This window comes from Barbus barbus (genome assembly GCF_936440315.1).
Source record: "Barbus barbus genome assembly, chromosome: 22".
NCBI classification, from domain to species: Eukaryota; Metazoa; Chordata; class Actinopteri; order Cypriniformes; family Cyprinidae; genus Barbus; species Barbus barbus.
The window spans coordinates 5,304,224-5,331,285 of NC_136750.1; the positions used below are offsets into that span (position 1 = coordinate 5,304,224).

General features: G+C 37.1%; 1 protein-coding gene across 2 annotated transcripts in view; it reads right to left on the reverse strand.

The window, feature by feature from the left end:
- The window catches only part of LOC306888434 (nectin 1b-like), a 167,978-nt gene that overhangs the window by 53,308 nt on the left and 87,608 nt on the right, over positions 1-27,062 (reverse strand). Inside the window, exon 6 of one of the 2 annotated variants that reach the window (XM_079446733.1) lies at positions 15,922-20,066. The exons of the other annotated variant lie outside the window; for it this stretch is intronic. Coding sequence (XP_079302859.1) covers positions 19,561-20,066 — 506 coding nt within the window. The 3' untranslated portion in view covers positions 15,922-19,560. Of the gene's footprint in view, positions 1-15,921; positions 20,067-27,062 lie in introns of those variants that run through there. 2 annotated transcript variants of the gene reach the window in all.

The window sequence follows — 27,062 nt, forward strand, 5'->3', positions numbered from 1 at the left end:
GTGTCACTTACAAATCCGAACAAAACCGTCTGGAGACCGGATCTCTTTGTACTGATGGACGCCAATTATTGTACTCAGACGTGAATGTCAATAGCTGGCTCGGTTTAGCCTTTAAAGCGGTTAAACACAAATATATCCTCTTCCCTTTGTTGTCACAGTTAAGAGCTACAACAGGTCAAAATACTCATAAATTACCAGAAACAAATATTCTCCAGTTCAAGGTCTTTTTGGGTTTACCAGGGTCTAAGCCAAAAAGCCGCTATCTGTTTTGTTATTCACTGCACCTCCCTCTCCGAGGGACTCTATTTAGAGGTTTCCCTCCCCGACTGCTTTTATTTGTGCAGCGTAGCCTGGAAAATTACAATCCTGGAGGGATTCTGATCAGACCATGTCAATTTAACACAATCGTAATCCACAAAGAGGAAGCATGTACTCTGACTCAACAAATCAGAATTCCAGAAGGAAATCTGTAAAACTGGAATGTGAATACAGCTCCATGTAGATGTTTCAAAGTCTGTCTAAACTATTGAACACATGTCTGTCACATTGTCAGGTGCAATCACCATACATAATTCAAATACAACTATAGTCAGTCAACCGCATTGTGTTCATTGAAGTATTAATTGTGTATTATTATTATTATTATCATCATTCATTTTTATTTATAAATAAATATATGCATGCATTCATTCATACATACATATTAGTAGGACTGAGTGATATGAGTATTTGATATGACCAATAATATTATCAATGTCAATCAATATTTACATTGAATTTCATACAATTTCATGAAGAAAGCATCCCTCATGCTTGTTAGACATCAATAATGGATGTACCCCCCCCACCATTCTAAATAAATAAATACATTGTATTTTATTTTATTATTTATTTATTTGACATTAAAATATTAAAAAAGTAAAATAACATTAACATACAAATGCATTTAAAGCATTATACTTTTTCCATCTGTTCAATCAACTAATGCAGTAATCTGGTTTATTCAACTAATGCAAAAAAAATAAAAATTCATTATTAATAAATTTTATTATAAAAATGATTATTATTCCCTCCCCCTGACTCCCATTGGTCATACAATGAATTCTAGGTTAGTTCCAACACACAAAACAGTGTTTAGAAAGCCCCACTGAGCCATGGTGTTTCAGGGCGTTAAATTATGATTGACTTGCAGTTGTTTCTGCTCACTAAACAGAGATAAGATGACGTATTTCCATTGAAAATACATTTAAGGAGACTGCATAGCGTGTCTATGATAAACATTGTTAAAACTGTATTTTGTTGTTCTACCACAGTTAAGAATGCAGTATGTACTGAGTGTCCCTGAGCTGCCTGGGAACAAAGGGCCGGAGTCTGACAGGGCTGAAGTTTGTTTGCATTTTGCAGGAATCAGCACAGAAGGGCAGCCTGGCAAATCCACACTAGTAACTTAATCAGTATCGTGGGCTTGTTGACTCTGCAGGTGAAGAGGAGAGGTTATAGACTCTGTCAGCAGGAACTTCACGCCGTGCATGCGCCACGGTGCCTACCAATATCTGACTGATGTCGAGCAGTCCAGGAGGACAGGTAAACATGTATTGGTTCAAATAACAACAGGTTGTGAAAAAAATATGCGTTTTTTAAGGCAAATAGTGTCACCGTTTTCACAGGTTTGCATCATGGGTGCAATACACACACACACACACACACAAAAAAATGATGACATACAACAAGCTTTTTTGACCATGTCGCCACATTACAAATGTTCCAGAGCTAGTTTCTATTTGATTCACGTCCAAACTGTTTTCTGGAAACATTTTCTGGACAATATATATCTCCAGACTATATTTCAAATCCCATGACATGACTTCCTTCCTTACTTTTACCGGGCCTGGGACGGTAATACAGTACCTACAGATAAAAGAGCTGTAGCAGGACAGAAGGGTCTAGTAACCTACCGTTAGCATGCATTTGTGAACATATTGCAAGTTCACTATATTATAAATCACCACAGTAACATTGCGTGACACTTGAACATACAAACAGAAGTCCAAAAATACAGCAAAAAGACATCTGGAGCTCAGCTGTGAGAACAAAGACTCTTTCCTTAGTTTCAAGGTGAAATGCAGTTAATGTTGAAAGCTTGCTCATTTAATAGTGCGTTTTTTTGTGTGTTTTTTTTTTACATTTAACCCAGAAATGTATTTTTCTAAGGGATTTTGGAGTCCAAAAGGCATTCATGACTAGATCAGCTGAGCAGACCACCAAAACATAAATGTTTTAATGTATGGCGAATAGAAACAAACTTGAGAGAGAGACTCATAAACTGTTAACTTCTTGGGAAATGAATTAGATGTTTTGGTAAAAGTCAGTTTGTATCTTCTAAGGATACAGGAAAGAATAAGGAAAGAGTTTTTGTTCTCACAGCTGAGCTCCAGATGTCTTTTTGTTGTATTTTTGAGTATTTTGAGTATTATTATTATTATATTTTGGGAAAAGTCTATGTGTATTTCTGAGAGATGGTTCTGCTTAGCATTTAATTGCTCAAATATTTTACATTTAAAAGTGAAAGGAAAAAAGTACAAGTAGAGTACAAGTAATTTAAAAAGGATATTTGATCCTGCTGTTGTACAATGCAATTTGTATGAAAATGTCAAATTTTTAGAGGAAGGAGAAAAAAATAAAAACAATATCAACCCTAAACCCATATGAAGATTCATATGAATTCATGCAAATTCTGCAAAACGTTAATTAGGTAGAAATTGCCATGACAGTGTGTTGGGCAGCTTTAAGATTTATGGCCAACAACAAAGAAATGGAAAATCCACAAGAAAACGGTGTGTTTGACAGCATTTTCTTTTTTAATACAATCATTTTGCTTGGTGTATAGTGCAGAAAAGTTTAAATCCTGCAAGTAACTTGGCAACAGTTTGTGTATATTGTGTGTGTTTTTAAGGTGTGGTACTGTAATTCATAGCAGATATGCTGACAGGCAGCTGCCTTGAGACATAAATACTCAAAATGTTTTTGTCGAATGGAAACTTATTTGATGTTAGCTATTTATATTGTACAGTTTTGTTTCTGCATGCTAAGTAAAAGACAAAGAAGAGGGAAAACAAATACGACAGTCTCAAGAGTCTAACACAAAGTCATATTGACATGTGAAGAAACAGACAATGCTCTTTCTTTTTCTCTCTCGCACAGCACACACACACATACTCAAATCTCTTAAAACCCAACTCACTTAGAAACTCCTCATTCGGATCCCCAGCCTACCCAGAATGCTTTAGCTGAACAGAGGTGTCAGCATTTCCACAGAGGCTCTGGGTTTTGAGTTCTTCTCTCTTGGCAGGCAACATTTAATAGAATAGTAATGTCCAGCTCTTAAAGGGATAGTTCACCAAAAAATGTGCTGTTAATTTACTCACCCTCAGGCCATCCAAGATTCGACTTGTTCTCTTCAGTAGAACAGGAAAGATTTTTAGCTGAAACCGTGGTCCTGATGATTCATAAAATTCAAGCATATACAGACAGCAAAATTATTATCCATGGGGCCTGACAATATATTGAGGTCTTATGAAGATAAACAATTGGTCTGTGCAAGAAACTGAACATTATTTATAATAAAATAAACCAAAAGTACCGTGAACTGGTACTTTTGAACAATTTATTTCAGTGAGCTGGTTAGATTCACTAGTTTGTTTACGTATTCACACAGTGTGGTTTCCTTATATACCAAGCATATAAAGTCAATAAACTTGTCTTCATCAGCTCACCTTTTTACATAAACAATGAGAAAATCTTTAATTTGGGCCCTTCATTCAAGAGCTCGGTGCTCATATCAGCGGCTCATTGGTCTTCGGTCCGAGTCAGAACTGTTTGCTCGGTTCAGTGACTGTTGGAGGAACACGAGCATTGAATGAGTTGGCAGAAACAGCATTATGGAACCATATACGCCGGTATTTAGGCTTATTACCAGTCGGAGTGACTGTAAATTGTACGAAGGTGAAGTTTGTTTGAGTAACTTGTAGATCTGTGCTGCTCAAGCCGCGAACTGTTTCAGACGGTCCGGTCCGATTTGGTGAACTGGTTCAACTCATTCACCAAAAAGAACCGGTTCAAAGGAATGATTCATTTGAAAACCAGACATCACTCCAGACTGTTAGCATAAGGTTCTGGATTACAGGTAATAATGCTGTAAATAATGTTCAGTTTCTTGAATGGACTGATAGTTTGGCTTCATAAGATAAAAATACATCACCAGGAGCCATGGGTAATAATTTTGTCTTGCCTGTATGTGCTTTTTGGACTCTCAAGTGCCTGTAGCCGCTGACTTACATTTTAGGAATCTTTACTGTTCTACTGAAGAGAAAAAGTCACCTACATCTTGAATGGCTTGAGAGGGGGTAAATTAGCAAATTTTAATTGTTGGGTGAACTGTACCTTTAATGTGCTGTTACTGAAGCATTGATTGTATGGGTACGCTGGCTCACTTTCATTTCAAAGATGCCAAACAGTTAATCCCAGAGACTTGATACATTTGTTTGCTCAGCAGCTCATTTACAGAGCTGTAAGTGAGATGCAAACAAACACACAACTAAAATGTGGTGCCATGATAATAGCAATAAAACAAACTCATACTCAATTAAACCCTTTCAAATATACATTTATGCAAAATTGATAAGCTTCTATGTGAGCTACCAAAGATATTAAACTGTTCAATTTGAGAGCATATCGCTACTCACTGCAAAGCATATATTATATAGATTTTATTGGATTTACTTGTGCAGAAATGCCAGAGGTGCCAAGGCGGTTCTATGCAGTTGCTAGGATATAGCGAGTGGTTGCCAGGGAGTTGTTATGCTTTTTTAGGGTCCAGCTGGTGGTTGCCAGGACATTGGTATGTGGTTGCTAGGGTGGCATATCTGGTAACTAGGGTATTTATATGTGGGTTGGCAATAAAGGTTGGTTGGTTGCTATGCCGTTTCTATGGTATTGCGGGTAGTTGCCAGTATGTTACTATGTGGTTGCTAGGGCGTTGTAGCTGGTTGCCAGGGTGTTTATATGTGGGTGTAAGGGTGGTTGGCAGGAAAGGGGTGGTTGCCAAGATATTGTTAGGGAGTTGTATGAGGTTACAAGGGTGTTACTATGCAGTTTCTAGGGTGCTGTGGCTGGTTTCAAGGGTATTTATATGTAGGCATTAGGGCGGTTTGCAGGGAAGCTTGGTTGGTGGTTGCCAGGATGTTGCTAGGTGTTGTAGGAGGTTGTCAGGGTGTTGCTATGCAGTTTATAAGGTGTTGCGGGTGGTTTCCACTACATTGGTGTGTGGTTGCTTGGGTGTTGTAGCTGATTGGCAGGGAATTTTATGCAGGTGTTAGGGTGGTTTGCAGGAAAGCGTGGTTGGTGGTTGCCAGGATTTTAATTTTATTCATCTAAATGACTGTTTTGTCTTTCTTTTGCATTAATACAGTCTTATGTTTAAAGACTGTAAATTAATCTCGGAGATTTTATCTCACATTAATATTAATTGTGCATTTAGATTTAGTCTTGTCTGACAAATGCATTACTAAATGTATTTCTAAATTGTAAATCTGTATTGTATTACTAAAGTGACAAGATTTAAATGGGTGACTCTCAAGAAACCTGTCAAGAACAGGTCTACAAAATAAGAAGTTACATTTAGTTAACATTTTTTTATATTTTTGCTACTTAGACTTAGACCCCGACAACCACAATACAAAGAAATCTAAACAAAATAAAATAATACTTAATAATTAAAAAAATAAATAAATAGTAATTCATGGAAATGTTTGCTGAGCTACTTTTAATTCATGCTGATCTAAACGAATGTATTGCAATAAAAAGTATAGTACAGTAACAGTAACAAACAAAAACATTTTTTTTTGCAATTAATAAACTGTTATTCAGTAAACCAAATAATTAGTTGCGCGGATGAATGAGCAATAAAACAAACAAACATTATATTAACAAACCATATGATTAAGAATTTTACAGTGTAAGGGAATAATTGCAGACAGAAAGTATTTTTTACACCACCGTGTTCTTACTCTTGTTAGGGTGTTGCTACAGCAAACACATTGTGGTTTTTGAATATGTGAAACTACATGCCCAAATAATAATCTATGTTTCATAACAATTTTTATCTCTCTATGGTACAGTATGAAAATATCTCAATTTGTCCCTACATGAAACACTGCATACAAGGAATTAATATTTCTGTATAATCCATGTAGGCTGAGGCAGTAGATCAAATACAGTTCTCTATAGCTGCATGTATAATGTAAAAGTATATTTGTATATTTTATGTGGGTTAGAGTGTCTGACAGCATGTGTACATGGAAAGCTGTCAATGCACTGGCTTCACAAGAAGCAAATAATGCAGCGGGAATATCAGAGAATAACCAGATTTACTGTCTCATAATGTCTCATGATTCATTGTAATGAAACACTTCTTGGTTTTGCTGCCATAAAAAGAAAATTACGAAAAAAAAAAAAATCTGTGAATGTGGAGCTCAAAGCAGAACCAGATTAATGAGAGTCTTCTTGACTTTAGTATAGAAGTGACTCTGTAGTGCTGACGTCTGTCTGGCACAGTGATAACAAATTACACTGACAACATTGGTGAGATATTTGGCACCTTCCATAACAGGGTACTGCTTTTTTTATCAAATGGTCAGTGATGTGCTAACTAAGGCATCAGTTGACTATCAGCCTCATAAGGTCAAACTAAATATTAAATGAGCTGTTTTTGATTTTCATTTTATACCCAATCCTGTAACCATCATTTTGGACATGTCTACAGACAGTACAGATTTACTCAAGCACATACAGTATCTATTGAGCTGTTTTCTGGCAATAAACTTACCACAGGAAACTACACCAGAATAGGTAATAGGATTGTAGATTTACCGTAAATTAACCTGTCACTCTATAGGGTCTTGCTAGGTGAGGTTTTACAGTCTTTGGCTAGTAGCTATTGATAACAGTTTGATAATTTGTACAATAACCGGTATAGCTGATAGTCATTGATTATCATTTTATTTATTCATTTTTGTTTTCCGAAAGTTTTGCGTGATCATTTTGTCTTTACAACTTGGTCTGAACATTTGTTAGATCATTTAATTATTTTTTTTTACAAATAACTTTGCTGGATTATTTTTTTGAGAATTCTGTTTTAAAACAACTTTGACTGATTTGGCATTTTCTGTTTACAATAAATTTGTCTGATATTTAATTTAGTCATTTGTCTCATTATTTCTTTGAAATTTTCCCCTAAAATAATGTTGTCTATCCTAAAAGTTGTCTGGCATTTTTTCCCTAAAATTATTATTTTATTTATTTATTTATTTTTCCTTACAATAACTTTGTCTGATCATTTTGTTTGGTTTTTCTTTGTCTGATTTTTTTTTAATCATTTGTCAGATCATTTGTTTATTTTTTTAACAATAACATTATCTGCTCATAATTTAAGTCTGTTCGTCTTACAATAACTTTATCTAAACATTTTAATTAATCTCTTGCCTGATCATTATCTTACAAAAATGTTGTCTGATCATTTGTCTGTTTTTTTTTTATTTCAACATGTTTGTCTGATCATTTGCTTGATAATTTTTCTCCAATAACTTTGATAATTTGTCTGATCATTTGTTTTATTAATCTTACAATAACTTTGATGAATTTGTTTAGATAATTTTGTCTTTACAATAACCTAGTCTGATCTTTGTTTTTCCCATAATAACTTTATCTGATCATTCTGTTTGATCATATGTTTTACCATTTGTTTGATATTTTAATCTCAGTCAAGAAAACCCCTGAGGTGGGGATGAGAATACAAACATTTGATATGTTTTTACTAGTGCTGTCAGTAAAAAAAAAAACGAATTAATCGCACGTTTCTGAAATTAATCGTGATTAATCCCACCTAACATTAAAGTTTTTAAATATACTTTTATATTGCAATAATTTCATATTCAATCTTCAAATTAATGTACAAACAACATATTTTTAATATTTGTTAATGGTATTTTATGACTGAAGGTCAGTGTCCGATACCAAGTAATACTGATTTCCCTATATATATAAAAAAAAATAAAAAATCCCCTAATATTTAACCATTGACTATAGCCATTGAACATTACATTATAATTAAGAGCTATCAATTTTAAAATGTATTAGATTTTAAAAACAACTTATAATTTAAGTGTACTTAAAACAATCTTCACACTCATTATACTAAACTCATTATAATAAATACTATATTTAGCTAGGCTACATATGCCCCTCAGCAGAAATATACAGAAATTGAATGAAGTTATCAAGCACTAAATTCTAAACTAAATACAGATAAATACTTACAGCTATATAAAAGTTATTGATTTCCTCTTTTTTATTTTGTTTTTGATGACAAACATCACAGCAGCTGGTTATTAGGTTGGTTTTGGCTGCTATTTCTTTAAGAGCTACTGCTGCTGAACGTAACGCGAATCTGACACGCATCGTATTCTCTCTCAACTCTCTTTACCTTTCCTGACCCATTTCAGGTTGGACCCATTTCAGTCTCTTCTAATGAGCTGACGAGTTGAATCGGGTGTGTTAGATGAGGGAGAGGGCTGCTCCAGGACAGTTTTGAAAATCATTTCAGAGACATGTTCTTAACATAACTCATATATAACATAGTATATGCTCGTATGGTTTTAAGGCAGCTTTAATTGCCTTTTTGGTAACTTCATGCCTTAACTGACCATGCACATAGTTTATTTTGCGCTTGATAGAGACTACACCGCGCTTTGACTCGTGCCTGCCACTGAAGTGAAGCTGGAGCACGTGTCTGAAACGTCTCCGGTTTGATGTGATCGTAAGACGTTCTGCGACTGAATAAATGCACTTCTTGTCAAGAAAAAACAGACAGCAGTTATGAGTGGGGTGGCCAACCCTAGGCTCCCACCCGCGTTAACGACGTTAAATAATTTTAACGCGTTAAACTGAAAAAATTAATCGCCTGCGTTAACGCGCTAATTTTGGCAGCACTAGTTTTTACATGTAATTTTTTTATTTATTTATGTATTTATTTATTTTTTTAATAACTTTGATATAATTGATCAAACAAGTGTCTCAAATACTTGCAGTAGCACTTTATTTTACAGTCCTGTTCCCCATGTGCATGCTATGTACTTATTAAAGTAATTACAATAACTGGGTAATATCTAGGAACTAACCCTAAACCAAACTCTACCCCATGTAGTTACCTGATATTACCAGTACTTTCTTAGGTATGTAGACTTTAAGTATAAAGTAAGTACATGTAAGTACACGTAGTGTAAAATAAAGTGCAACCACAAGTGCCATGTGACTCAGAATACATAAATCAATAATTGTATTGTTGACTAAACTCTGAACTCATAACTTAATTGCTTGCTCTGGTATTTGGGTTTATGATAAAAAAAATACATATATATTGTGGTCTTATCATAAACTGACAGCTAAACAAACAGAAGTGCGCAAAGAATACAGGATGTGTTCAATGTGTACATATGGTAAACCAGGTTATATTGAAATTATAACAGAGATACGGTTAAAACACTTGTCGTTTGCACATTAAAACATGCAAATATCTAAATTGACCTACCATTAATATAATCCTGACATATTATATTCAATATCGGTATAATGACTATGCCGTGCAGTGAATAACAACGCAAACCTAGGAAACAGCATGATTTTTGAGTGAACTGTTCCTTTAAGCACAAGATTTCATATCAAATTCACTATCTTGCTATGACCCTGGCTGTGCGGTTCATGGGAGAGTCTCATGTAGCCAAATTCCCTTTGCCTGCACTGCTGAGTGACACAGCATGGAAGTTCGCTGAGGGAATGAGGCTGATTCCATATCATTTAGGCTTATCACGAGTGAATATGCTTTCAAAGGCCCGTGGGGCTACAAAGAGAGCTTTGAGGATACGGACAGGCACAGCTGCTCTCCAGGAACCCTGGCAAGCAAGTCTGGACTCTCTCATTCCCATCTGCGATTGCTTTTCAGGGGTAGTTCAGCTGATCAAGTGCTGAATTTAAAAGCACTGGATGATAGAAAAGTAATTGCCCTCGCTGTGAAAATAGACCATGCACGTTGTATAACTTATTCACAATGAAAGGGGGAAAATATAGTGCTCTAATATTTTTTACTGTGATTTCTAAGTGCAGAAAGTGAATAATTTGCATTGCTCAAGAGAACTATCGCTTTGCGCGGTGGGGAGGCCACATCCAGCTGTTAGCGCTATTGGGATTTGGAGCACATAGTTGCAGTTCTCTTGTACACAGACAAAAGCTTTTTAAAAGCTGTGTCAAATTCAAGAGTTACAAGCCATTTAACTTCCTGAAACTAATACGAGTACAAATTTATGCAGTTTGATCTCATGCTTGCTCATCGGTATTCTTACGTAGGATGTTTGGATAGACAATAAAACATACAATACTGACATACTGACAAAATCTACAACAAAAAAACATTTTAGACTGGTCAGAACTGATATTGCTGGACCACAGCCATAGGTGACCAAATTCAGTTCACAATCACATAGTGGGACTTTAATTTAATAATGGTGGAGAAATCATTTTGAGAAAGAGACTGAATTACAAAATTACTTTAACTAAAAATAAATAATAAATGTTACAGTTTATTAAAAAGTGGCTCTTTTATAACATATTGATTTTGATCCTTTAACTGTTCCCTACTAAAAAAAATAAAAATAATAATATAATAATATGTTTAAAATACATGTATTTCAAGTCGTCATCTTTATTTATATAGCGCTTTTAACAATGTAAATTGTGTCAAAGCAACTGCACAATATCAAAAAAGGAAAATAGTATGTCAATAATGTAAAATGAAAAGATAAAAAAAAGATTTTCAGTTAAAGGCATTTCATTATTGAATTCAGTGATGTCATCATCCGGCTCAGTTCAGTTTAAATAGTGTCTTTGCAATCAGGTCGACGATATCGCTGGAAATGAAGTGCCCCCAACTAAGCAAGCCAGAGGTGACAGCGGCAAGGAACCAAAACTCCATCGGTGACAGAATGGAGAAAAAAACCTTGGGAGAAACCAGGCTCAGTTGGGGGCCAGTTCTCCTCTGGCCAAACGAACCAGCAGTTCAGTTCCAACTGCAGCAAAGTCAGATTGTAATGGCTCAACTGGTTCCAGTGGTCTTTCCGATGGCTGTCTAAGTGGCGGGGTCCTCACTGGGTATCTGTCTCTGGCGCACATCTCGGTGTCCTGGTCTCCGCTGACGTTCAGGGCTGTAGAGGTCGTCTCTGGGTGCTGATCCACCATCTGATCTGAATACGGACTGGATCTGGTGACTGCAGTGACCATCTGGGCTGGATACGGACCAGATCGGGTGGCTACGGTGACTGGGGATATGTCCCCGGGGCTCATCCAGGTGTCCGGCCTCCGTCGACGATCAGGGCCACATACATCATCTGCCGGCGCCGATCCACCATCTGATCCGGACACGGACTGAGAAACAGAATAGAAATAGACAAATATTAGCGTAGATGCCATTCTTCTTATGATGTAACGAGTACATCATGTGTTATGGGGAGTGTTCCCGGTTCCGGTTGATCTAATTAATGCAGCCTAACAATCCTTTAACGGATTTGAATAATATAAGTGTATTAGTGTGTTATGTGTAAGCAAGGTTAAAGAAATGTGTCTTTAATCTAGATTTAAACTGACAGAGTGTGTCTGCCTCCCGAAGAGTATTAGGTAGTTTGTTCCAGAGTTTGGGTGCTAAATAGGAAAAGGATCTGCCACCCGCAGTCGATTTTGAAATTCTAGGTATTATCAAATGGCCAGAGTTTGAGAACGCAGCAGACGTGGAGGACTATAATGTGATAAAAGCTCGCTCAAGTACTGAGGCGATAAGCCATTCAGGGCTTTATAAGTAATTAACAAGATTTTAAAATCTATAAGATATTTGATGGGGAGCCAATGCAGTGTTGACAGAACCGGGCTAATGTGGCCATACTTCCTGGTTCTAGTAAGGAGTCTAGCTGCTGCATTTTGGACCAAATGTAATTTGTTGATCAAGCGTGCTGAACAACCATCCAATAAAGCATTACAATAGTCTAACCTTGAGGTCATAGACGCATGAATTAGTATTTCTGCATTTGACGTTGAGAGCATAGGTCGCAATTTAGATATGTTTTTGAGATGGAAAAACGCAGTTTTACAGATGCTAGAAACATGGCTTTCAAATGAAAGATTGCTATCAAACAGCACACCTAGGTTCCTAACTGATGAAGAAGAATTGACAGAGCAGCTGTCAAATGTTAGATAGTGTTCTAGGTTATTACATGTGGGGTTTTTAGGTCTGATAATTAACACCTCTGTTTTTTTCAGAATTTAGCAGTAAGAAGTTACTCGTCATCCAGTTTTTTATATCGACTATGCATTTCGTTAGTTTCTCAATTTGGTGTGTTTCACTGGGCCGCAAAGAAATATAGAGCTGATTATCATCAGCATAACAGTGAAAACTAACACCATGTCTCCTGATAATATCTCCGAAGGGTAACATGTAAAGCGTGAAAAGTAACGGCCCTAGTACTGAGCCTTGAGGTACTCCGTACTGCACTTGTGATCGATATGATACCTCTTCATTCACTGTTACGAACTGATGGTGTTCAGATAAGTACGATTTGAACCATGCTAATGCACTTCCACTAATGCCAACAAAGTGTTCTAGTCTATTTAAAAGAATGTTGTGGTCGATAGTGTCGAACTCAGCGCTAAGATCCAGTAGAACTAATAAAGAGATACAACCACGATCAGATGATAGAAGCAGGTAATTTGTAACTCTAATGAGAGCAGTCTCAGTACTATGATACGGTCTAAATCCTGACTGAAATTCCTGACTGAAATTCCTCACAAATACAATTTTTCTCTAAGAAGGAATATAATTGCGAGGATACTACCTTTTCTAGTATCTTTGACAGAAAAGGGAAATTTGAGATCGGTCTGTAATTAACTAAATCTTTGGGGTCAAGCCGGGTTTTTTTTTATGAGAGGCTTAATAACAGCCAATTTGAAGGTTTTGGGGATTATCCAGTAATGAAATAATAATAACCAAAAGAGGATCTATGACTTCTGGAAGCAGCTCTTTTAGTAGTTTAGATGGAATAGGGTCTAAAATACATGTTGTTAGATGATTTAACTATCTGATGCGATACTGTAGCTGACGGCTGCATGGTTACAATTTTATCTCTGATAGAATTGATCTTGGAAGTAAAGTAGTTCATAAAGTCATTACTGCTGTGCTTTTGGGAAATGCCAACACCTGTTGATGCTTTATTTTATGTTAATTTAGTGACTGTATTGAATAAATACTGGGGGTTATGTTTGTTTTCTTCCAGAAGAGACGAAAAGTAATCAGATCTAGCAGTTTTGAATGCCTTTCTGTAGGATAGGGTATTTTCCCGCCAGGCTATACGAAATACCTCTAGTTTTGTTTTCCTCCAGCTGCGCTCCATTTTCCGGGCTGCTCTCTTTAAGGTGTGAGTGTGCTCATTATACCACGGAGTCAGACTGTTTTCTTTGATCGTCCTTAAGCGTAAAGGAGCAACTGTATCTAAAGTGCTAGAAAAGAGAGAGTCCATAGTTTCTGTTACATCATCAGGTTTTTCTGCGCTGTTGGATATACTGAGGAATTTAGATAAATCAGGAAGATTACTTACAAAGCAGTCTTTTGTGGTAGAGGTGATGGTTCTACCATACTTGTAACAAGGTGTAGAATTTACAGTTTTAGATATATGGAGTTTACACAAGACTAGATAAACATCTGAGATATCATCGCTTTGCTGCAGCATTTCAACATCACTAACATCAATTCCATGTGACAGTATTAAATCTAGAGTATGATTTCGACAATGAGTAACTAACCTCAATAGAGTTCAGAATGTCTGAATGAATGCTGATTCTAATGCATCTTTTTCATTATCGACATGCATGGATATTAAAATCGCCAACAATTAAGACTTTATCTGCAGCCAGTACTAACTCAGATAGAAAATCAGCAAATTCTTTAATAAAGTCTGTGTGGTGCCCTGGTGGCATGTATACAGTAGCCAGTACAAACATCACAGGGGATTTATCACTAACACGTGTTTCTCTAGATAATGTTATACGCAGCACCATAACTTCAAACGAGTTATACTTAAAGCCTGCCCTCCGAGAAATACTGAGAATATTGCTATAAATTGTAGCAAAACCTCCCCCTTTACGTTTCGGACGTGGCTCATTTTTATAGCAGTAATCTTGGGGGTGGACTCATTTAAAGTAATGTATTCATCTGGTTTTAGCCATGTTTCTGTCAAACAGAGCAAATCTAGGTTATTATCATTGATCAAATCATTTACAAAAAGAGCTTTTGTAGAAAGGGATCTGATATTCAGTAAGCCAAGCTTTATCAATTGTTTCTCTGTATTGTAAACATTTTTTTATTTGTTGAACATCAATTAGATTCTTACTCTTAATTTGGTTTGGACGTTTTCTGTATTTTCTAGTTCGGGGAACAGACACAGTCTCTATAGTGTGATATCTGGGTGAAGGAGTCTCTATGTGCTGAGAATTAACTGACTTCTGTGACGTGAGGCGGCTAGCAGATGGTCAGTTAGCCAGTCTGTCTGCTTCCTCACCTGGGCCCCAGTTAGTCAAGTACGAACTCTAAGACTATGTGCCATATTTCTAGAGAGAAGAGCGGCACCACCCCAGGAGGGAAGAACACCATCTCTTTTCAACAGGTCAGGTCTGCCCCAAAAACTCGTCCAGTTTTCTATAAAGTCTATACTAAGTATGGTTCAAATCTATTAACATATTTACTGACATATTGCTCGGGACTTACTGACATTAAAATTATAATTAAACTTTATTTGGAGTACTACTTGTGCGCAATGCACATTTCTTATTATTAAGCCTAAAATGTGTTTTAATTTCACTGTTGATGAGGATTATGATCTTTGAAGAATATCAGTTTTTAAATGCAAGATATTTAAAGTATTCTTGCAATAGTTCCACTTTAGCACAATCAAATATACTTCAGTATATCTTCAGTTGGACTTCAGCACTACTTCCGAACAATTAAAGTCCATTAAGTACAAAATTAGTTGTTATAATTTAGCAGACTTTAAGTATAGCAGATTAGTATACCAAAAGTACAATTGGGTATTTAGTACATAAATATGTAAATGCATTTGTAGTATACTTAGCATGAAATAAATGTATTCCAAATACACTTTAGTATGTTTTATTGTTCACTAGGGTAGTCAGTGTAATGCACAGCCTCTTGTGGCATATTGCTTTATTATAATCAATACTGTAGTACTGTATGGATACATTATTACAAGTATATTTTATTGTTTTTTGTATATATATATATATTTTGTACGTTATGTAAGAATAGCTTTAATACTCCATGGGTTATTCAATGTGACAGTTTGTATACCGTTTAAAATATAATACAATTTATTATGATCTATTTATTATAGACACTTTTCTTGTGTATATAAAATCATGCATGACCATCAAAATGGGACGACTCATCTTTGACTCATAAAATAATTAAATCAGATAAAGGTTAATTATTATTGTATGCTAACACTTGTATAAACAAGCATTAAAAAAAAAAAAAAAAAAAAAAATCTCAGATTTGCAGAACAAAGTCAATGTAATATTTTGAATATATTACAAAAAATATTTGTTGTAACATTAAATATGCTATACTATATTTTTATGTAAGAAGTGTGTGTGTGTTTGTGTGTGTGGCACTAAAACAGTGTTGCATAATTGTGAAGCGTAGAGAAGATATCAAATAAAAACATCATCTATATTGAGTGAACTGGGACAAAGCATCTTTGAACATTTAAATCATTTAATGTTTTAAAGCAAATACAGTTTACTTCACTGGGTCAACACATGTGAACAATATATATATTTTTTCATATCATTACCGACCTCAGCAGACATACATTCACACGGCTGCATGAAGACAAGATCTTTCTTTATGTTTTTGTGTTTTTTTTGTTTGTTTGTTTTGTTGCAGTTATGTACAAAGTCATTGTAATGCATCAACCCCACGTCTCTATACAGAATCCATTACCATATCAAAACTTATCAACCCAAGTCCATGTCGAAGTAGATTTATGGCAATAAGCTATACATCTCCAGTTATCTGAGCTGTCTAATTTGTTTTCTAGCTCAGCTTGCAATCAATGTCCAGACTTGAAACTCCTCTGTTTCTGTTCCCCTAACATACAGTAAACCCAACTATAGTTTCCAAAGTACATACATTATTTACAGTGGAATGTCAGGCTTTGAAGTGGGCAGTTAGAAAGACATGAGACTCTGGAATGCAAAAAAAAAAGACTTTATCTAAAAAAAAAAAAAACAGAAACATATAAATGAAGGAATACAAAGCAGTATTTCGTCTGTTGAAAAATATTTAAAGCAAAAAAAAAAGACAAAATATTATTTTCTTAGTATGCCCATGCCCTTATGCAGGCTATTTAATGTTGCTAGAAGCATCAAATTCAACTGATCCAGCAGAAAGGTTACTGTGAAAAGAAATAAGCTGATATGCGTATTAAAATTAATTATAGTCAATTGAATTCTCTTATTTGACATTTAAAGCCATAATAGCCATTTGGTAAATGGATAACTTGTGCTTAGCTTAAGAAAACATACAAAAAAGAACCATTAATTAACAAAACCCTGGGAGCACAGGGGTCAATGAAAAGAATGAAAGAGAAAGAGAAATTAAAGCAATAAAAAAATGACATATAAAATTAACAACTAATTAAACTTCTGGAACAAAAACTTGTGCTTTAGCTAAAGTGATGTCAGTCTCTTTAACCACAACCATGGTTATATAGCAGGTTTCCAGTTGTGAGCTGGTTAACAAAGAGCTGACGGACCGGCGATGGGTTGCTTTTGTATTTTGTCATCATACGAAGCAGAGAGAGAATATTTGTATTCATGAGGGTTTAAAAAACCTGGTAAAAACAGCTTTTGTAATACTTGAAGTCCAGGTGATGTGCTTTCCACCACACTGGTCAACTTGTGTAGATTCATATATGTATCATGTGTATGTTGTAAAAATGTACAGTGAGGGCAGACAATAACTCTAAAAAAAAAAAAGAAAAGAAAAGAAAAAAATAGTCAATATGTACAGGATTCAGATATATATATATAAAAAAAACCTTACATCTCACACGTCATAGGCACTGCAATTTGTATAACTTTACACATTGACCTTACTAATCTAAAATACAAGGTTTGCTAAGCAACAAATGTACAGTTTTTATTATGTGGTCCGTTTTAGGTCAGATCAAGATGTGCATGAGGTCTACCATCAAATTGTTTATTCATTTGTAGCCTAGGTGTAAACATATTACAAGTTTCCTCATATGACAGACCACAAGGAATCTTCTGCTGCAAGTTCTAGTTTGTTTATTATGTGGGTTATTTTAATAATGGCTTCATTTACCAGCTTTAATGCATGTTATCATTTTTAAGTCTCTTCTGCAGATTTTCTAATACAAAAAATGCCACCAGATTCCATGAGGGCCTGCTAACCTACAGTAAGTGGCGTTCATCTGGAGTTCCCCATGTTTTCAAGTCCGCCTAGATTGTCTGTGTGAATACAGCGGTCCAGCTTCCTAATCTCTCGTTTTGCAAAGAGCCTTGTTTAAGGCAGGCAAGGGAATTAAATATTTCATGGACAAGCCACGATAAATTCCACTAAAGCATTTTTTGAGTCTAGAAAGAGATATGGATACAGTTAGGGAGGTTATTTTTTTCTGGAAGTAAAATTATTTATTGGAAAACTGCCCAACCTTTTGCAATCACCAAACCCTGATGTAAAAAGTGCGATAAAGGCTGAACCAAACAAAGAGCGATTAAAAAAGAAATGCATGCATAAACAAAAGCCTTGAAGCTTGTACATTTTGCAGTCTAACAGGTATGTCAGGACTTTGACGAATATCCATTTTATTTATTTAAATACATACTAATTTGTAGACAACAGATCTGCTCCTCATAGAGGATCAGGAAGGATTTGGAAAGGAATCCAGGCTTTGCCGCAGATCCTGTGGTTTCAGAGATCCAGCAGTACATAACAAGCCTTTCTTTGATGCCCAGTTGCTGCCATGTTTACCTCCGATTTCACTTTGGCTCGAGACTTTTCCGTAATTTAATTTCTGTGCTTTTACTGCAACCTACTTTTTGGAAAAAACTACTTCCATCAAAAGGCTCTATATGGTGGTTGTCAAGCGCTACACGCCTGTGCCGTAATCTCCTGTGGAACTAAACATTACCATTGAACCTGTTCATATTTACAAGATCTTGAAAACATTTTGACCACTCCACATCACCAACTCTAAATAACAAACTCCCTGTCTTTATAACACATTATACAGGATTATCCTTTTGTGTCTTAAGAGGAAATATATTTTGGAAAGCATCGCTGTGATAACACTACACGTGATGGCACATCCGAGGAGGATCTGTGAATGGAGACTGACTAAGACTGGCATGGAGAATGAGGGGTGGGTAGGTGGGTGCAGTATATCTGTCTAGGCCCCGTTCTGCATGCTCAACTGCAGTGTGCATATGACTAACGCTGCAGATGTGTTCCTCAGCTCTCAGGGTAGCTGGGTCTTAAAATAAATACTGTTTTTGGAGAGCAGTCAGAACCCACATGCTTTTTTGTTCCATTGGATTGTACGCTTCCAGGCCATGCCACATTTTCGGACCCCTTGATCTACATTCAGTTGGGAGCGACGTTTGTACCAAGAACCACAGGATTGTGATGTTTCCATTAAACACAATAGTGCTAATGCAACCTTTGACCTCGTAATGACACATGTAGGGGCGGGAATAATTATTGTACTATTTAGTTCCACATTTTCTGGTTACCAACACTCCATATAAAAACAAGACTATATAAAAATGAACAAAACCTTTGATTAACATAAAAGTAATGGTAATATGCTAATGAGATTAAAAAACAAGACAAACAAACAATAAAAAACTAATCATACATCCAGTGTAAGACTTTCACAACATGATCAGCAATATACCCCTTTCCAAAACAGTTACAGTCTCTTTTTATACGTTTAATACATTTATAATAACAAAATGAGACAAAAAGGATAATACACTGTAATATTTTCAAGCGACCTGCCTGTCCAGCCTTACTGGATGTTGATTGGCATCAGTCTGTGAGAAAACCTCTTGTTGTAGCAGGTTCATCTAAATGCGAGTGGATGTGCAATGATGTTGTCTTGTTGATGCTGCAAGCTATTTTTCTACAGCTGTTTATTTCGATGGGCTCTGATGGGGGCGGAGGTTACTGGGTCAGGGGTGGGATGTGCAGATAGGGATAAACGCATGGAGGAAGGGTTCTAGTGATGGAGGTGGATGGGTGTGGTTAGATGCAGGAGAGGGCAAAAGGTCGTTGATCTTTTTTTTTTTCCCTTGACGTTGCATGCCACTCTACACATACCACTCTTTCTTTGAAATAACAGAGCCGTCGGTTTGGGAGACCATGTCGTCGGCAATCTCGGGCTCGGGGTCGTACTGGAAGGCGAGAGTCCGTTCGTCGTAATCACGACTTTCGCCTTCGTCTACGGTGAAATATGGTCTCTTCAGATCCTCAGAGTTGCCGTCGAAATCTCGATCGCCGCCCTCGAAACCGCCGGGCCCGCTAATTTGTGCCGGCTTCTTTTCATCGTCCGAGTCGTCGGGGTATTGCAGATTCTTAGGCATCGGAGGATGAGCGGGCATACCGCCGGCCTTGCTGTATCCGTTCCCGAACACGTGCTTTTTGGTGCTGTAGTCGCCCTTAAAGGTGCGCTGACGACGCCTCAGGAAGAAGACGAGCAGTGCGATGGCGGCCACCAGCAGGGCCACCCCACCAACCGCGCCGCCGATGGCAGCACCGAAACTATGCTCCTCCTGTGGTATCTCACGGTCATCAAAAGGCGAGGAGTTAGGGAATTCTGGGTAGGAAAACACAGATGGAAGGGGAGAGTGTGTCAGTGCTCTGGTGGGAAGGAGGTGCATTTGTGCAGGTGCTCATTTTTGATGAGGAAAGGAACATAGGGGAGGAGAAAGAAAAGGGAAGAAAGGAACGATCCCCCGCCCCATACCCACAACCACCCACCCACTCCCACAAAACCAATCCATTATGACAGCTTAACACAGAAAAGCAAGAGCTGAATGTTTAGTCTCATCATGCGCTTTATGTAAGGACCACAATAACAAGTACTCAAACCATTTTATAAGCAAAGATAACAAACAAAAGTCTTGAAATTTAGGGTGCCTGGACACTAGAGCAGGGGCGTAATGTTTTCATTTAGTGTGCATTGGGACCCGTTTCTAATACCCACCTAACGTTTTGTTTTCGGCATATTGGTTGTACCACATTGCTTTAGTTTTGGGTAAGTTATACAAGGACAGAATTTGAACCCTGGAAGGTATTAATTGAAAGATTCAATCAGATTGACCTAATATTACAACCCATTCTCCCTCCTAAGGCACCAAAAACTGAAGCACCTTGAGCTTCACTATTAAGGTACACCTAGGCCAAAGGTCACCTCCAGCCCTGCTCCTAAAGAGCTACAGTTCTGTCCTACAGATTTCAGCTCCAACCCCAATCAAACACACCCAAACCAGCTAATCAAGGTGTTCAGGGTTACTTGATAATTACAGGAAGGTGTGTTGGAGCAGGGTTGGAATTGAAGTCTGTAGGACTGCAGCTCTATAGGAGCAGGGTTGGAGATCCCTGCCCTAGGCATCACTATATCAATGAACTTGAAACTCCATTGCTTTCAATTGCTTGCCTTTTTCAACAGATTAAGATGGATTCAACATATATCACAAAGACCAAATTATACCAGAACATATAATTAAATGACAATAAATTATTGAGTATTGATATCAAAGGTTTTTCAATGGACTTCCTAATTCATTATAGCAACTGAGGTATACCTTCAGCATACTAATAGTGAAACCATGCTTTAGTTTTTGCCTCCTCGGGAATGAGAATGGGTCGAATGCGAATGGTGTTGCAGTAAATGTTAAAACTTTCGGTTGCTTTACTTTCTGAAACAGTTTTTTCTGATATGTCCTTGAGCGATGCACAACACTTATTGAAATTAATTGATTTGAAGTAATGTCTGACTTGGCATAAACTCTAGTGTTTAGGTGCCCTTGATCATTTAAGTTATTTCACTGCAACACTTTAATCAGTCTGGAGGTAAAGCTTGCGTTAAAAGTAACAATCAGCACAGATACACTTATAACAATAGATCAGATAGCTCTTTAATTATGAGCGACCTCAAAAATTACGATTCAACATAAGTACAGGTGGCTTGCATTTGAAGCTCTTGACCTTGTTGGCTTATATGGAATACATTTTTATAGCGCCCTCTTTTATTCTCTTAAACCATTCATGAAATACATTTATTTCTTTTTACTCAATGAATTAAAGAACAGATAAAGAACCCTAATGCTGCAGGTGAAAGACAAAGAGAGGACTACCGCTTTCAAAAGTTCATAAAGTCTTTCTAATGAGTGATGTGGTTTTTACAGACATGCTGGAACATGAATCCCCTGCAAGGGTACTGTACATGGTTACAGCTGCCACACAGCTTGTGGTTTTGTTTTCAAATCACACAAAAGACATGCATCCAACAGAAAGCAAGTGACACAGCAAGTAGTAAGCCCATGCAAAAAGTCAGTAAACCATTTCTTAAAATTACCCACAGCATTGAGATTTGCAAACAGCAATTAGAGTTGAAGAAGTAATTCACACACGCTCACACACATACACAAAAGCAAGGCATGCAACTTTTTTTTCAGCATTGGATCATTCACAATGGCTGGATTAGCACCTTACATGCGGTTTCTAAAGGCTTTTCTTTATGCGGCACTCCTTGTAAACATAACCAAACCGCTCCAAGCACTATAATAGGTCAGTGCAAAAATCTGCCAACACACAAATATAAAACATAACCAAGGGGTTCTCTAAAATTAGGTACAATGAGACAAAGCAACAAGCTATGTGTCTTCTACAATGCATTTTATTGGTCGTCACGTCCAAAATCCCAATCCAAATCATAATGTCTGACTGGATCTGACTGTCACAATGTAAGAAACAAAGACATCCAACAATGTCTTCTATGAGCTCCTTCAAATTGCCAACAAATGTGTCTTTCACACGTTGTGTTAACACAACAGTTGTGCATTGTTAGGAGCACAACGCAACATCTGACAACAACTATGCAGTAGACGCTAGACACCTTGCACCATATTTCCAGTCTGAAGTCTATGCCATTTACATGCGCTAATAGAATATGCCGGGTAAAAAGGTCAGAGGATGCATTGCAAAGGTTTCTGACTGCCTTTTGCGACAGTGACTTGTTGAATATAGGCAGTAATAAGGCGGTCAGGGTGAGCTGCATTTGACATATTCCAACTCTTTAATGAGCTTCCATTCTAGACCTGGCAGAGCACAGTCTGGTACCCACCACACACGCGGTGATGGTCAGATATTTCTTTTTGACACACTCAGACAGCTTGTAAAGGATTACGGTCATAAAATGCAAGAACCTCTAGGGATTTAATCCATCTTGTCCTTTAATCTAAGAATATAAAGTTAAATGCTAATAGGGAAGGGAAAAGGCATGGCATGCTTTCAGAGGATACACAAAGTGCACAAATAAAAAAAAAAATTCTAGCTACACAAGCTCACATTCACATATTTTTGCATTTGAAATATATGCAATTCATAACACAAAGCTAGAGTGATTATTCTTTGTAAAAAAAACTTTAAAAACAAATAAATCAAATATTAGTGGAGTACATTTTATAGGAAAATGTTATTTTAGTTTTTCTACTTAATTTTATTTTTAATTTAATGTGTTACTTGCCATGATTGTGTAATTATTTGCTAAACTAACTAGCAGTTTCTGAGAGAAAATAGTTTCGGCACCAATTTCGTTGCTGCAAATGGTGCTATAACGTGTTTTAGCATAAGTATTCTGCCTTTATGGTCAGTTTTCTTTTTCAAGTGAACTACTGTCATGATAGGAACAGTTTGAAGAGAGCCCTGGTAAGAAAGTTGGTTAAAGTCAGTGAACTCTTGAAATGTTTATAGCTAACAGTATATCAACACATTAGTTTAAAGACACGGTTATTTTAAGCTAACTCTATCGCCCCCTAGAGTGTGGAGGATAGTTAGCGCCACAGTACTTCTGGCCAAACATGAACTAAACATTTTACCACTTTTGTAATTTGCTATTATGACAGTAAAGAAATGGAAAATAAAATAAAGAAAAATAAATAATAAATAAAATAAAATAAATTGGCTTGCTGGTGTAAGTTGGTTTTGCACGGCCCTTCACATATTTACTGTTGTATTTCATTTTTAAACTTTTGTGAGTATCTTAATTAACCACCTATATCTGTCAGGACACTCCTGTAAAAGAAATAGTTTAATCTCAAGGTTTCTTTCTTGGTTAAAAAAAGGTCTAACAATATAATGGGCTTTTAAACGATTTAATTTCCTGTTTTAACTCCATTAAACCATTATTTCAAATTCTCAAACACCTCTCATTAATGTTAATGGCAAATGTTAAGGCTAACAGGCTGCCGTTTCTCATATTGGGGGGTCAAGGGAACAATTTGACTTCTGAAGTCTTTCTCTCAACTTTAATTACTGTGACACTCCACGGCTAAAGCCATTCAACCACAGGAACCCATTTATGTATACTCTACCTCCCTCTCTCTGCTTCTCCTTCCGCTGCTCTTTCTATTCTAGGTTTAGTCAGAGAGTGTCCACACTGTGGTTTGGCCGCCGGTGGTGCGACCACTCTCTCAGCTATCAGCTCTCAAGTATTAATCTGGCCTTTAATGGGATTAGACGAACTGGGGGCTTCATTATACTGAGAGAGAGAAATCCACAGGACTGGAAGAGTTGAAAGGACCAGTCTTCTTCCTCTTATTCGTTCCTCTTTCCTTCAGTGCACCTTTCTGTCAGTATCTCCTCAGCTCTCGCTCCATCACTCTAATTGGTAAACTCGTTTTGTGCCCTTCATTCTTTTCCTGCTGAAGGCTTGTGTTTATACTGCTACTCATTTATGACACACCATAACTAGCTGCAACCAGACAGAAGCATTAAAACTGCAAAATGACCCCCATGAAAAATTATTGCAGATTATTTCAAACTGGAGGCCCCTTATGACGCCTATAAACATTTGCCACCCAAGTGGGGTTTTTCTGAAAACATAAAAAGTAATATGGAAAACGTGCCAGACTTAATCCTTATTGATGCAAAATCTCAATAAAATGAAAACTAATGTGTGTTAGACTGGTACATACATTATGTCAGACTAGTTTTGTCATTCAGGCCAGTGTTATTTTAGTATCATTGAGAAAACTAATTGAGATTTATATTTTTTTTATTAATGGTTTGAATAATTTTTTTTTCTGTTTATATTTTAATTTTAGTAAACTTTTTTTTTTTGTTGGTCTTTTTAGTCTTGGTTGTCTTATTTTATTAATTAAACTACATTATTGTGTCATACATTTCTAAGATTTTTTAATACAAAACTGTTTGGTTACCCACATTCTTCAAAATACCATGTTTAATGTAACAGAAGAAAAAAAAAAAAAAAAATCTTGAGCGTGAGTAAATAAAGACAAAAATTAATTTTTGGGTGAACTATCTTTTTAAAGTGTTCATTTAGTCCTGGTTGTATGCTATAGATCCTTTAAAAGATCTTTAAAAAGACTCCATCAGGCTCACAAGAGCTCTCAGATAATCAAAGGTATGGAGACTATAGATGAAGTCCTTGACTTGATTTACAAAGCGAATCAATGGCAGTATTCGCCTTACAGCCAAAGTACTGAGGCATGATGGGAAAGAAAAGATGTTCCCACACCCCACTTCAAGATTCTGATTCTCCATATCTGTCCACATCTTCCTCAAAAACACATTTACTGCCCATCCTTGACAAATCATTTTATTTTAACTGAACTATGGAAGCTCAATGCTAATACAGTTAGCATTACGCTAGCAAGATCTAGCTGAAAAAAGAAAACAAAAACAGCTACGCTATTTAGATGTCATTCATTACCTCAGGAACTACGTTGTGTGTGTGCCTGTTGTTAATCACACAGGACTAATCATATTACCACAAGGCTAATAATTCAGCAGTCTCTGGCTGCTTTTTTTCATCGGATGGCAGGGAAGCGGAGCGAGGTGACAGACGCGTAGCATGGTTGCAAGAGGGGCGGTAGGGGTTCTCAGCCTTCAATGCCATGTCGCCAACGGCTACACCTGCCAGAAGATAGATAAAACCTCACTCGCAGTGTGTCTCCATCTGCCCTTATACCATTAAAGCTGACAAAAGAAACCGCCTATTAACAAGCCTCTGGGAATATGCAGATACTGCCGTAACCTTGAGCTGCGGTGGACAAATAGAGCCCTGTTGAGATTAACTGGTCGAAGAACCATGAAAAACCTCAATTCAATCAAAGAGCGTGGATTTATAATGTGTGACGTGCTGCGCTGCAGTCTTCCAAATGATTTTCTGTTTGGCTAATCATTAACTGGCTTTGAAAAGCTGTGACAGTGTTTTGTTTTTTTCATCTCTTGCTAGCCTTTAGATTTATTTACCTTCATTTCCTTCCATACCAGCATGTCTACGTGAATGTGTATAATCTGTTGTGACAATTACTAGTGGAGAAACACAACGTCCAGCATATGCTCTCCGAGAAAAGTGTAGGTAAAATGTAAATTAAAACACATAAACAAACACCAAGCTTCCATGCTAATGAAAACACTGGCTTGAACAGACGCTTGACAGCTACTTCATAAAGAACACGTATCCACAAAACACTATCTATAAATGGTGAAGAAAAATTGAATAAAAAATATAGCCTATGTAAAATAAAAGTTTCAGTCAGTCAGGCGGCTGCCATCACTATCATACATCTAAATGACCTGATGAGCTGCTCTGCTCATCTTATGTGAGATTGACGACACTTCTGAATTTATCTCTCACCAGAGAGTGTGGAAGACGTTTATGAAGCAAACAGCATTGTGTGAATGTACGGGTGTTTATGTTCTAGTATGTGTGTGAGAGAAAGACTCCGGGGGAGTTCAGGGGTATGAAATACTGTTGTTGTTTACTAACTAGGGGGTGCTTTCTCACTCAGACACCTCCATGCTTTTGATCATAGCTTAAAAATGGGGTATGTATTTTTTCTAAAACGCTTTAGAAAATGCGTCGGGGCCGAGTACCAAAACAAACTTGTAGCCAATCAGCAGTAAGGGGCGTCTATACTCATGATGCGAGGAGAGAGCGCTCAGTGCACATGACGGACATAAGCTGAGCAAAGCGACAACAGAAAGATAGAGATGGCAGGAAAAAAAACAAAAGAGGAAAACGTCTGCAGAACAAAAGAAGTCTACACCGTGTCTACACCAGACGCGACGGTTGTCGTGTTTTGCGCCGCGGCGCGCTGCGCCATCAAAGTCTGTCTACACTGGACGCGACAAAGCGACCGTTGAAAATCATTTGAGATGAACGTGGCAGCAGTTTACTGTCGGGATCAAGTGTAGACCATAGAGATATATATGTAGATGCCTCATTAGCGACTGTTTCTATGGGCCACTATACGTAAGCCATCCGCCATTTTGTAGCGGTCAACTTGACGTCATTCACCAGTGTAATCACTGAATATTCAAAAGATACCACAATCCTGCATAGCCAATGGTCTGCGAACACAACGGTTCTGTGTGAACCTACAGTATGGTGAATGACGTCGAGTGGACCGTTCCAAGATGGCGGCTGCATCCACGTGCCTGGAGTGGTCAAATAGGGCGTCTATATATGTCTGTGGTGTAGACAGCATTATTAGTGATTATAATGAGTTCTATAGTATTTTGTGGCGCCGCCCCACTCGCGTCCGGTGTAGACACGGTG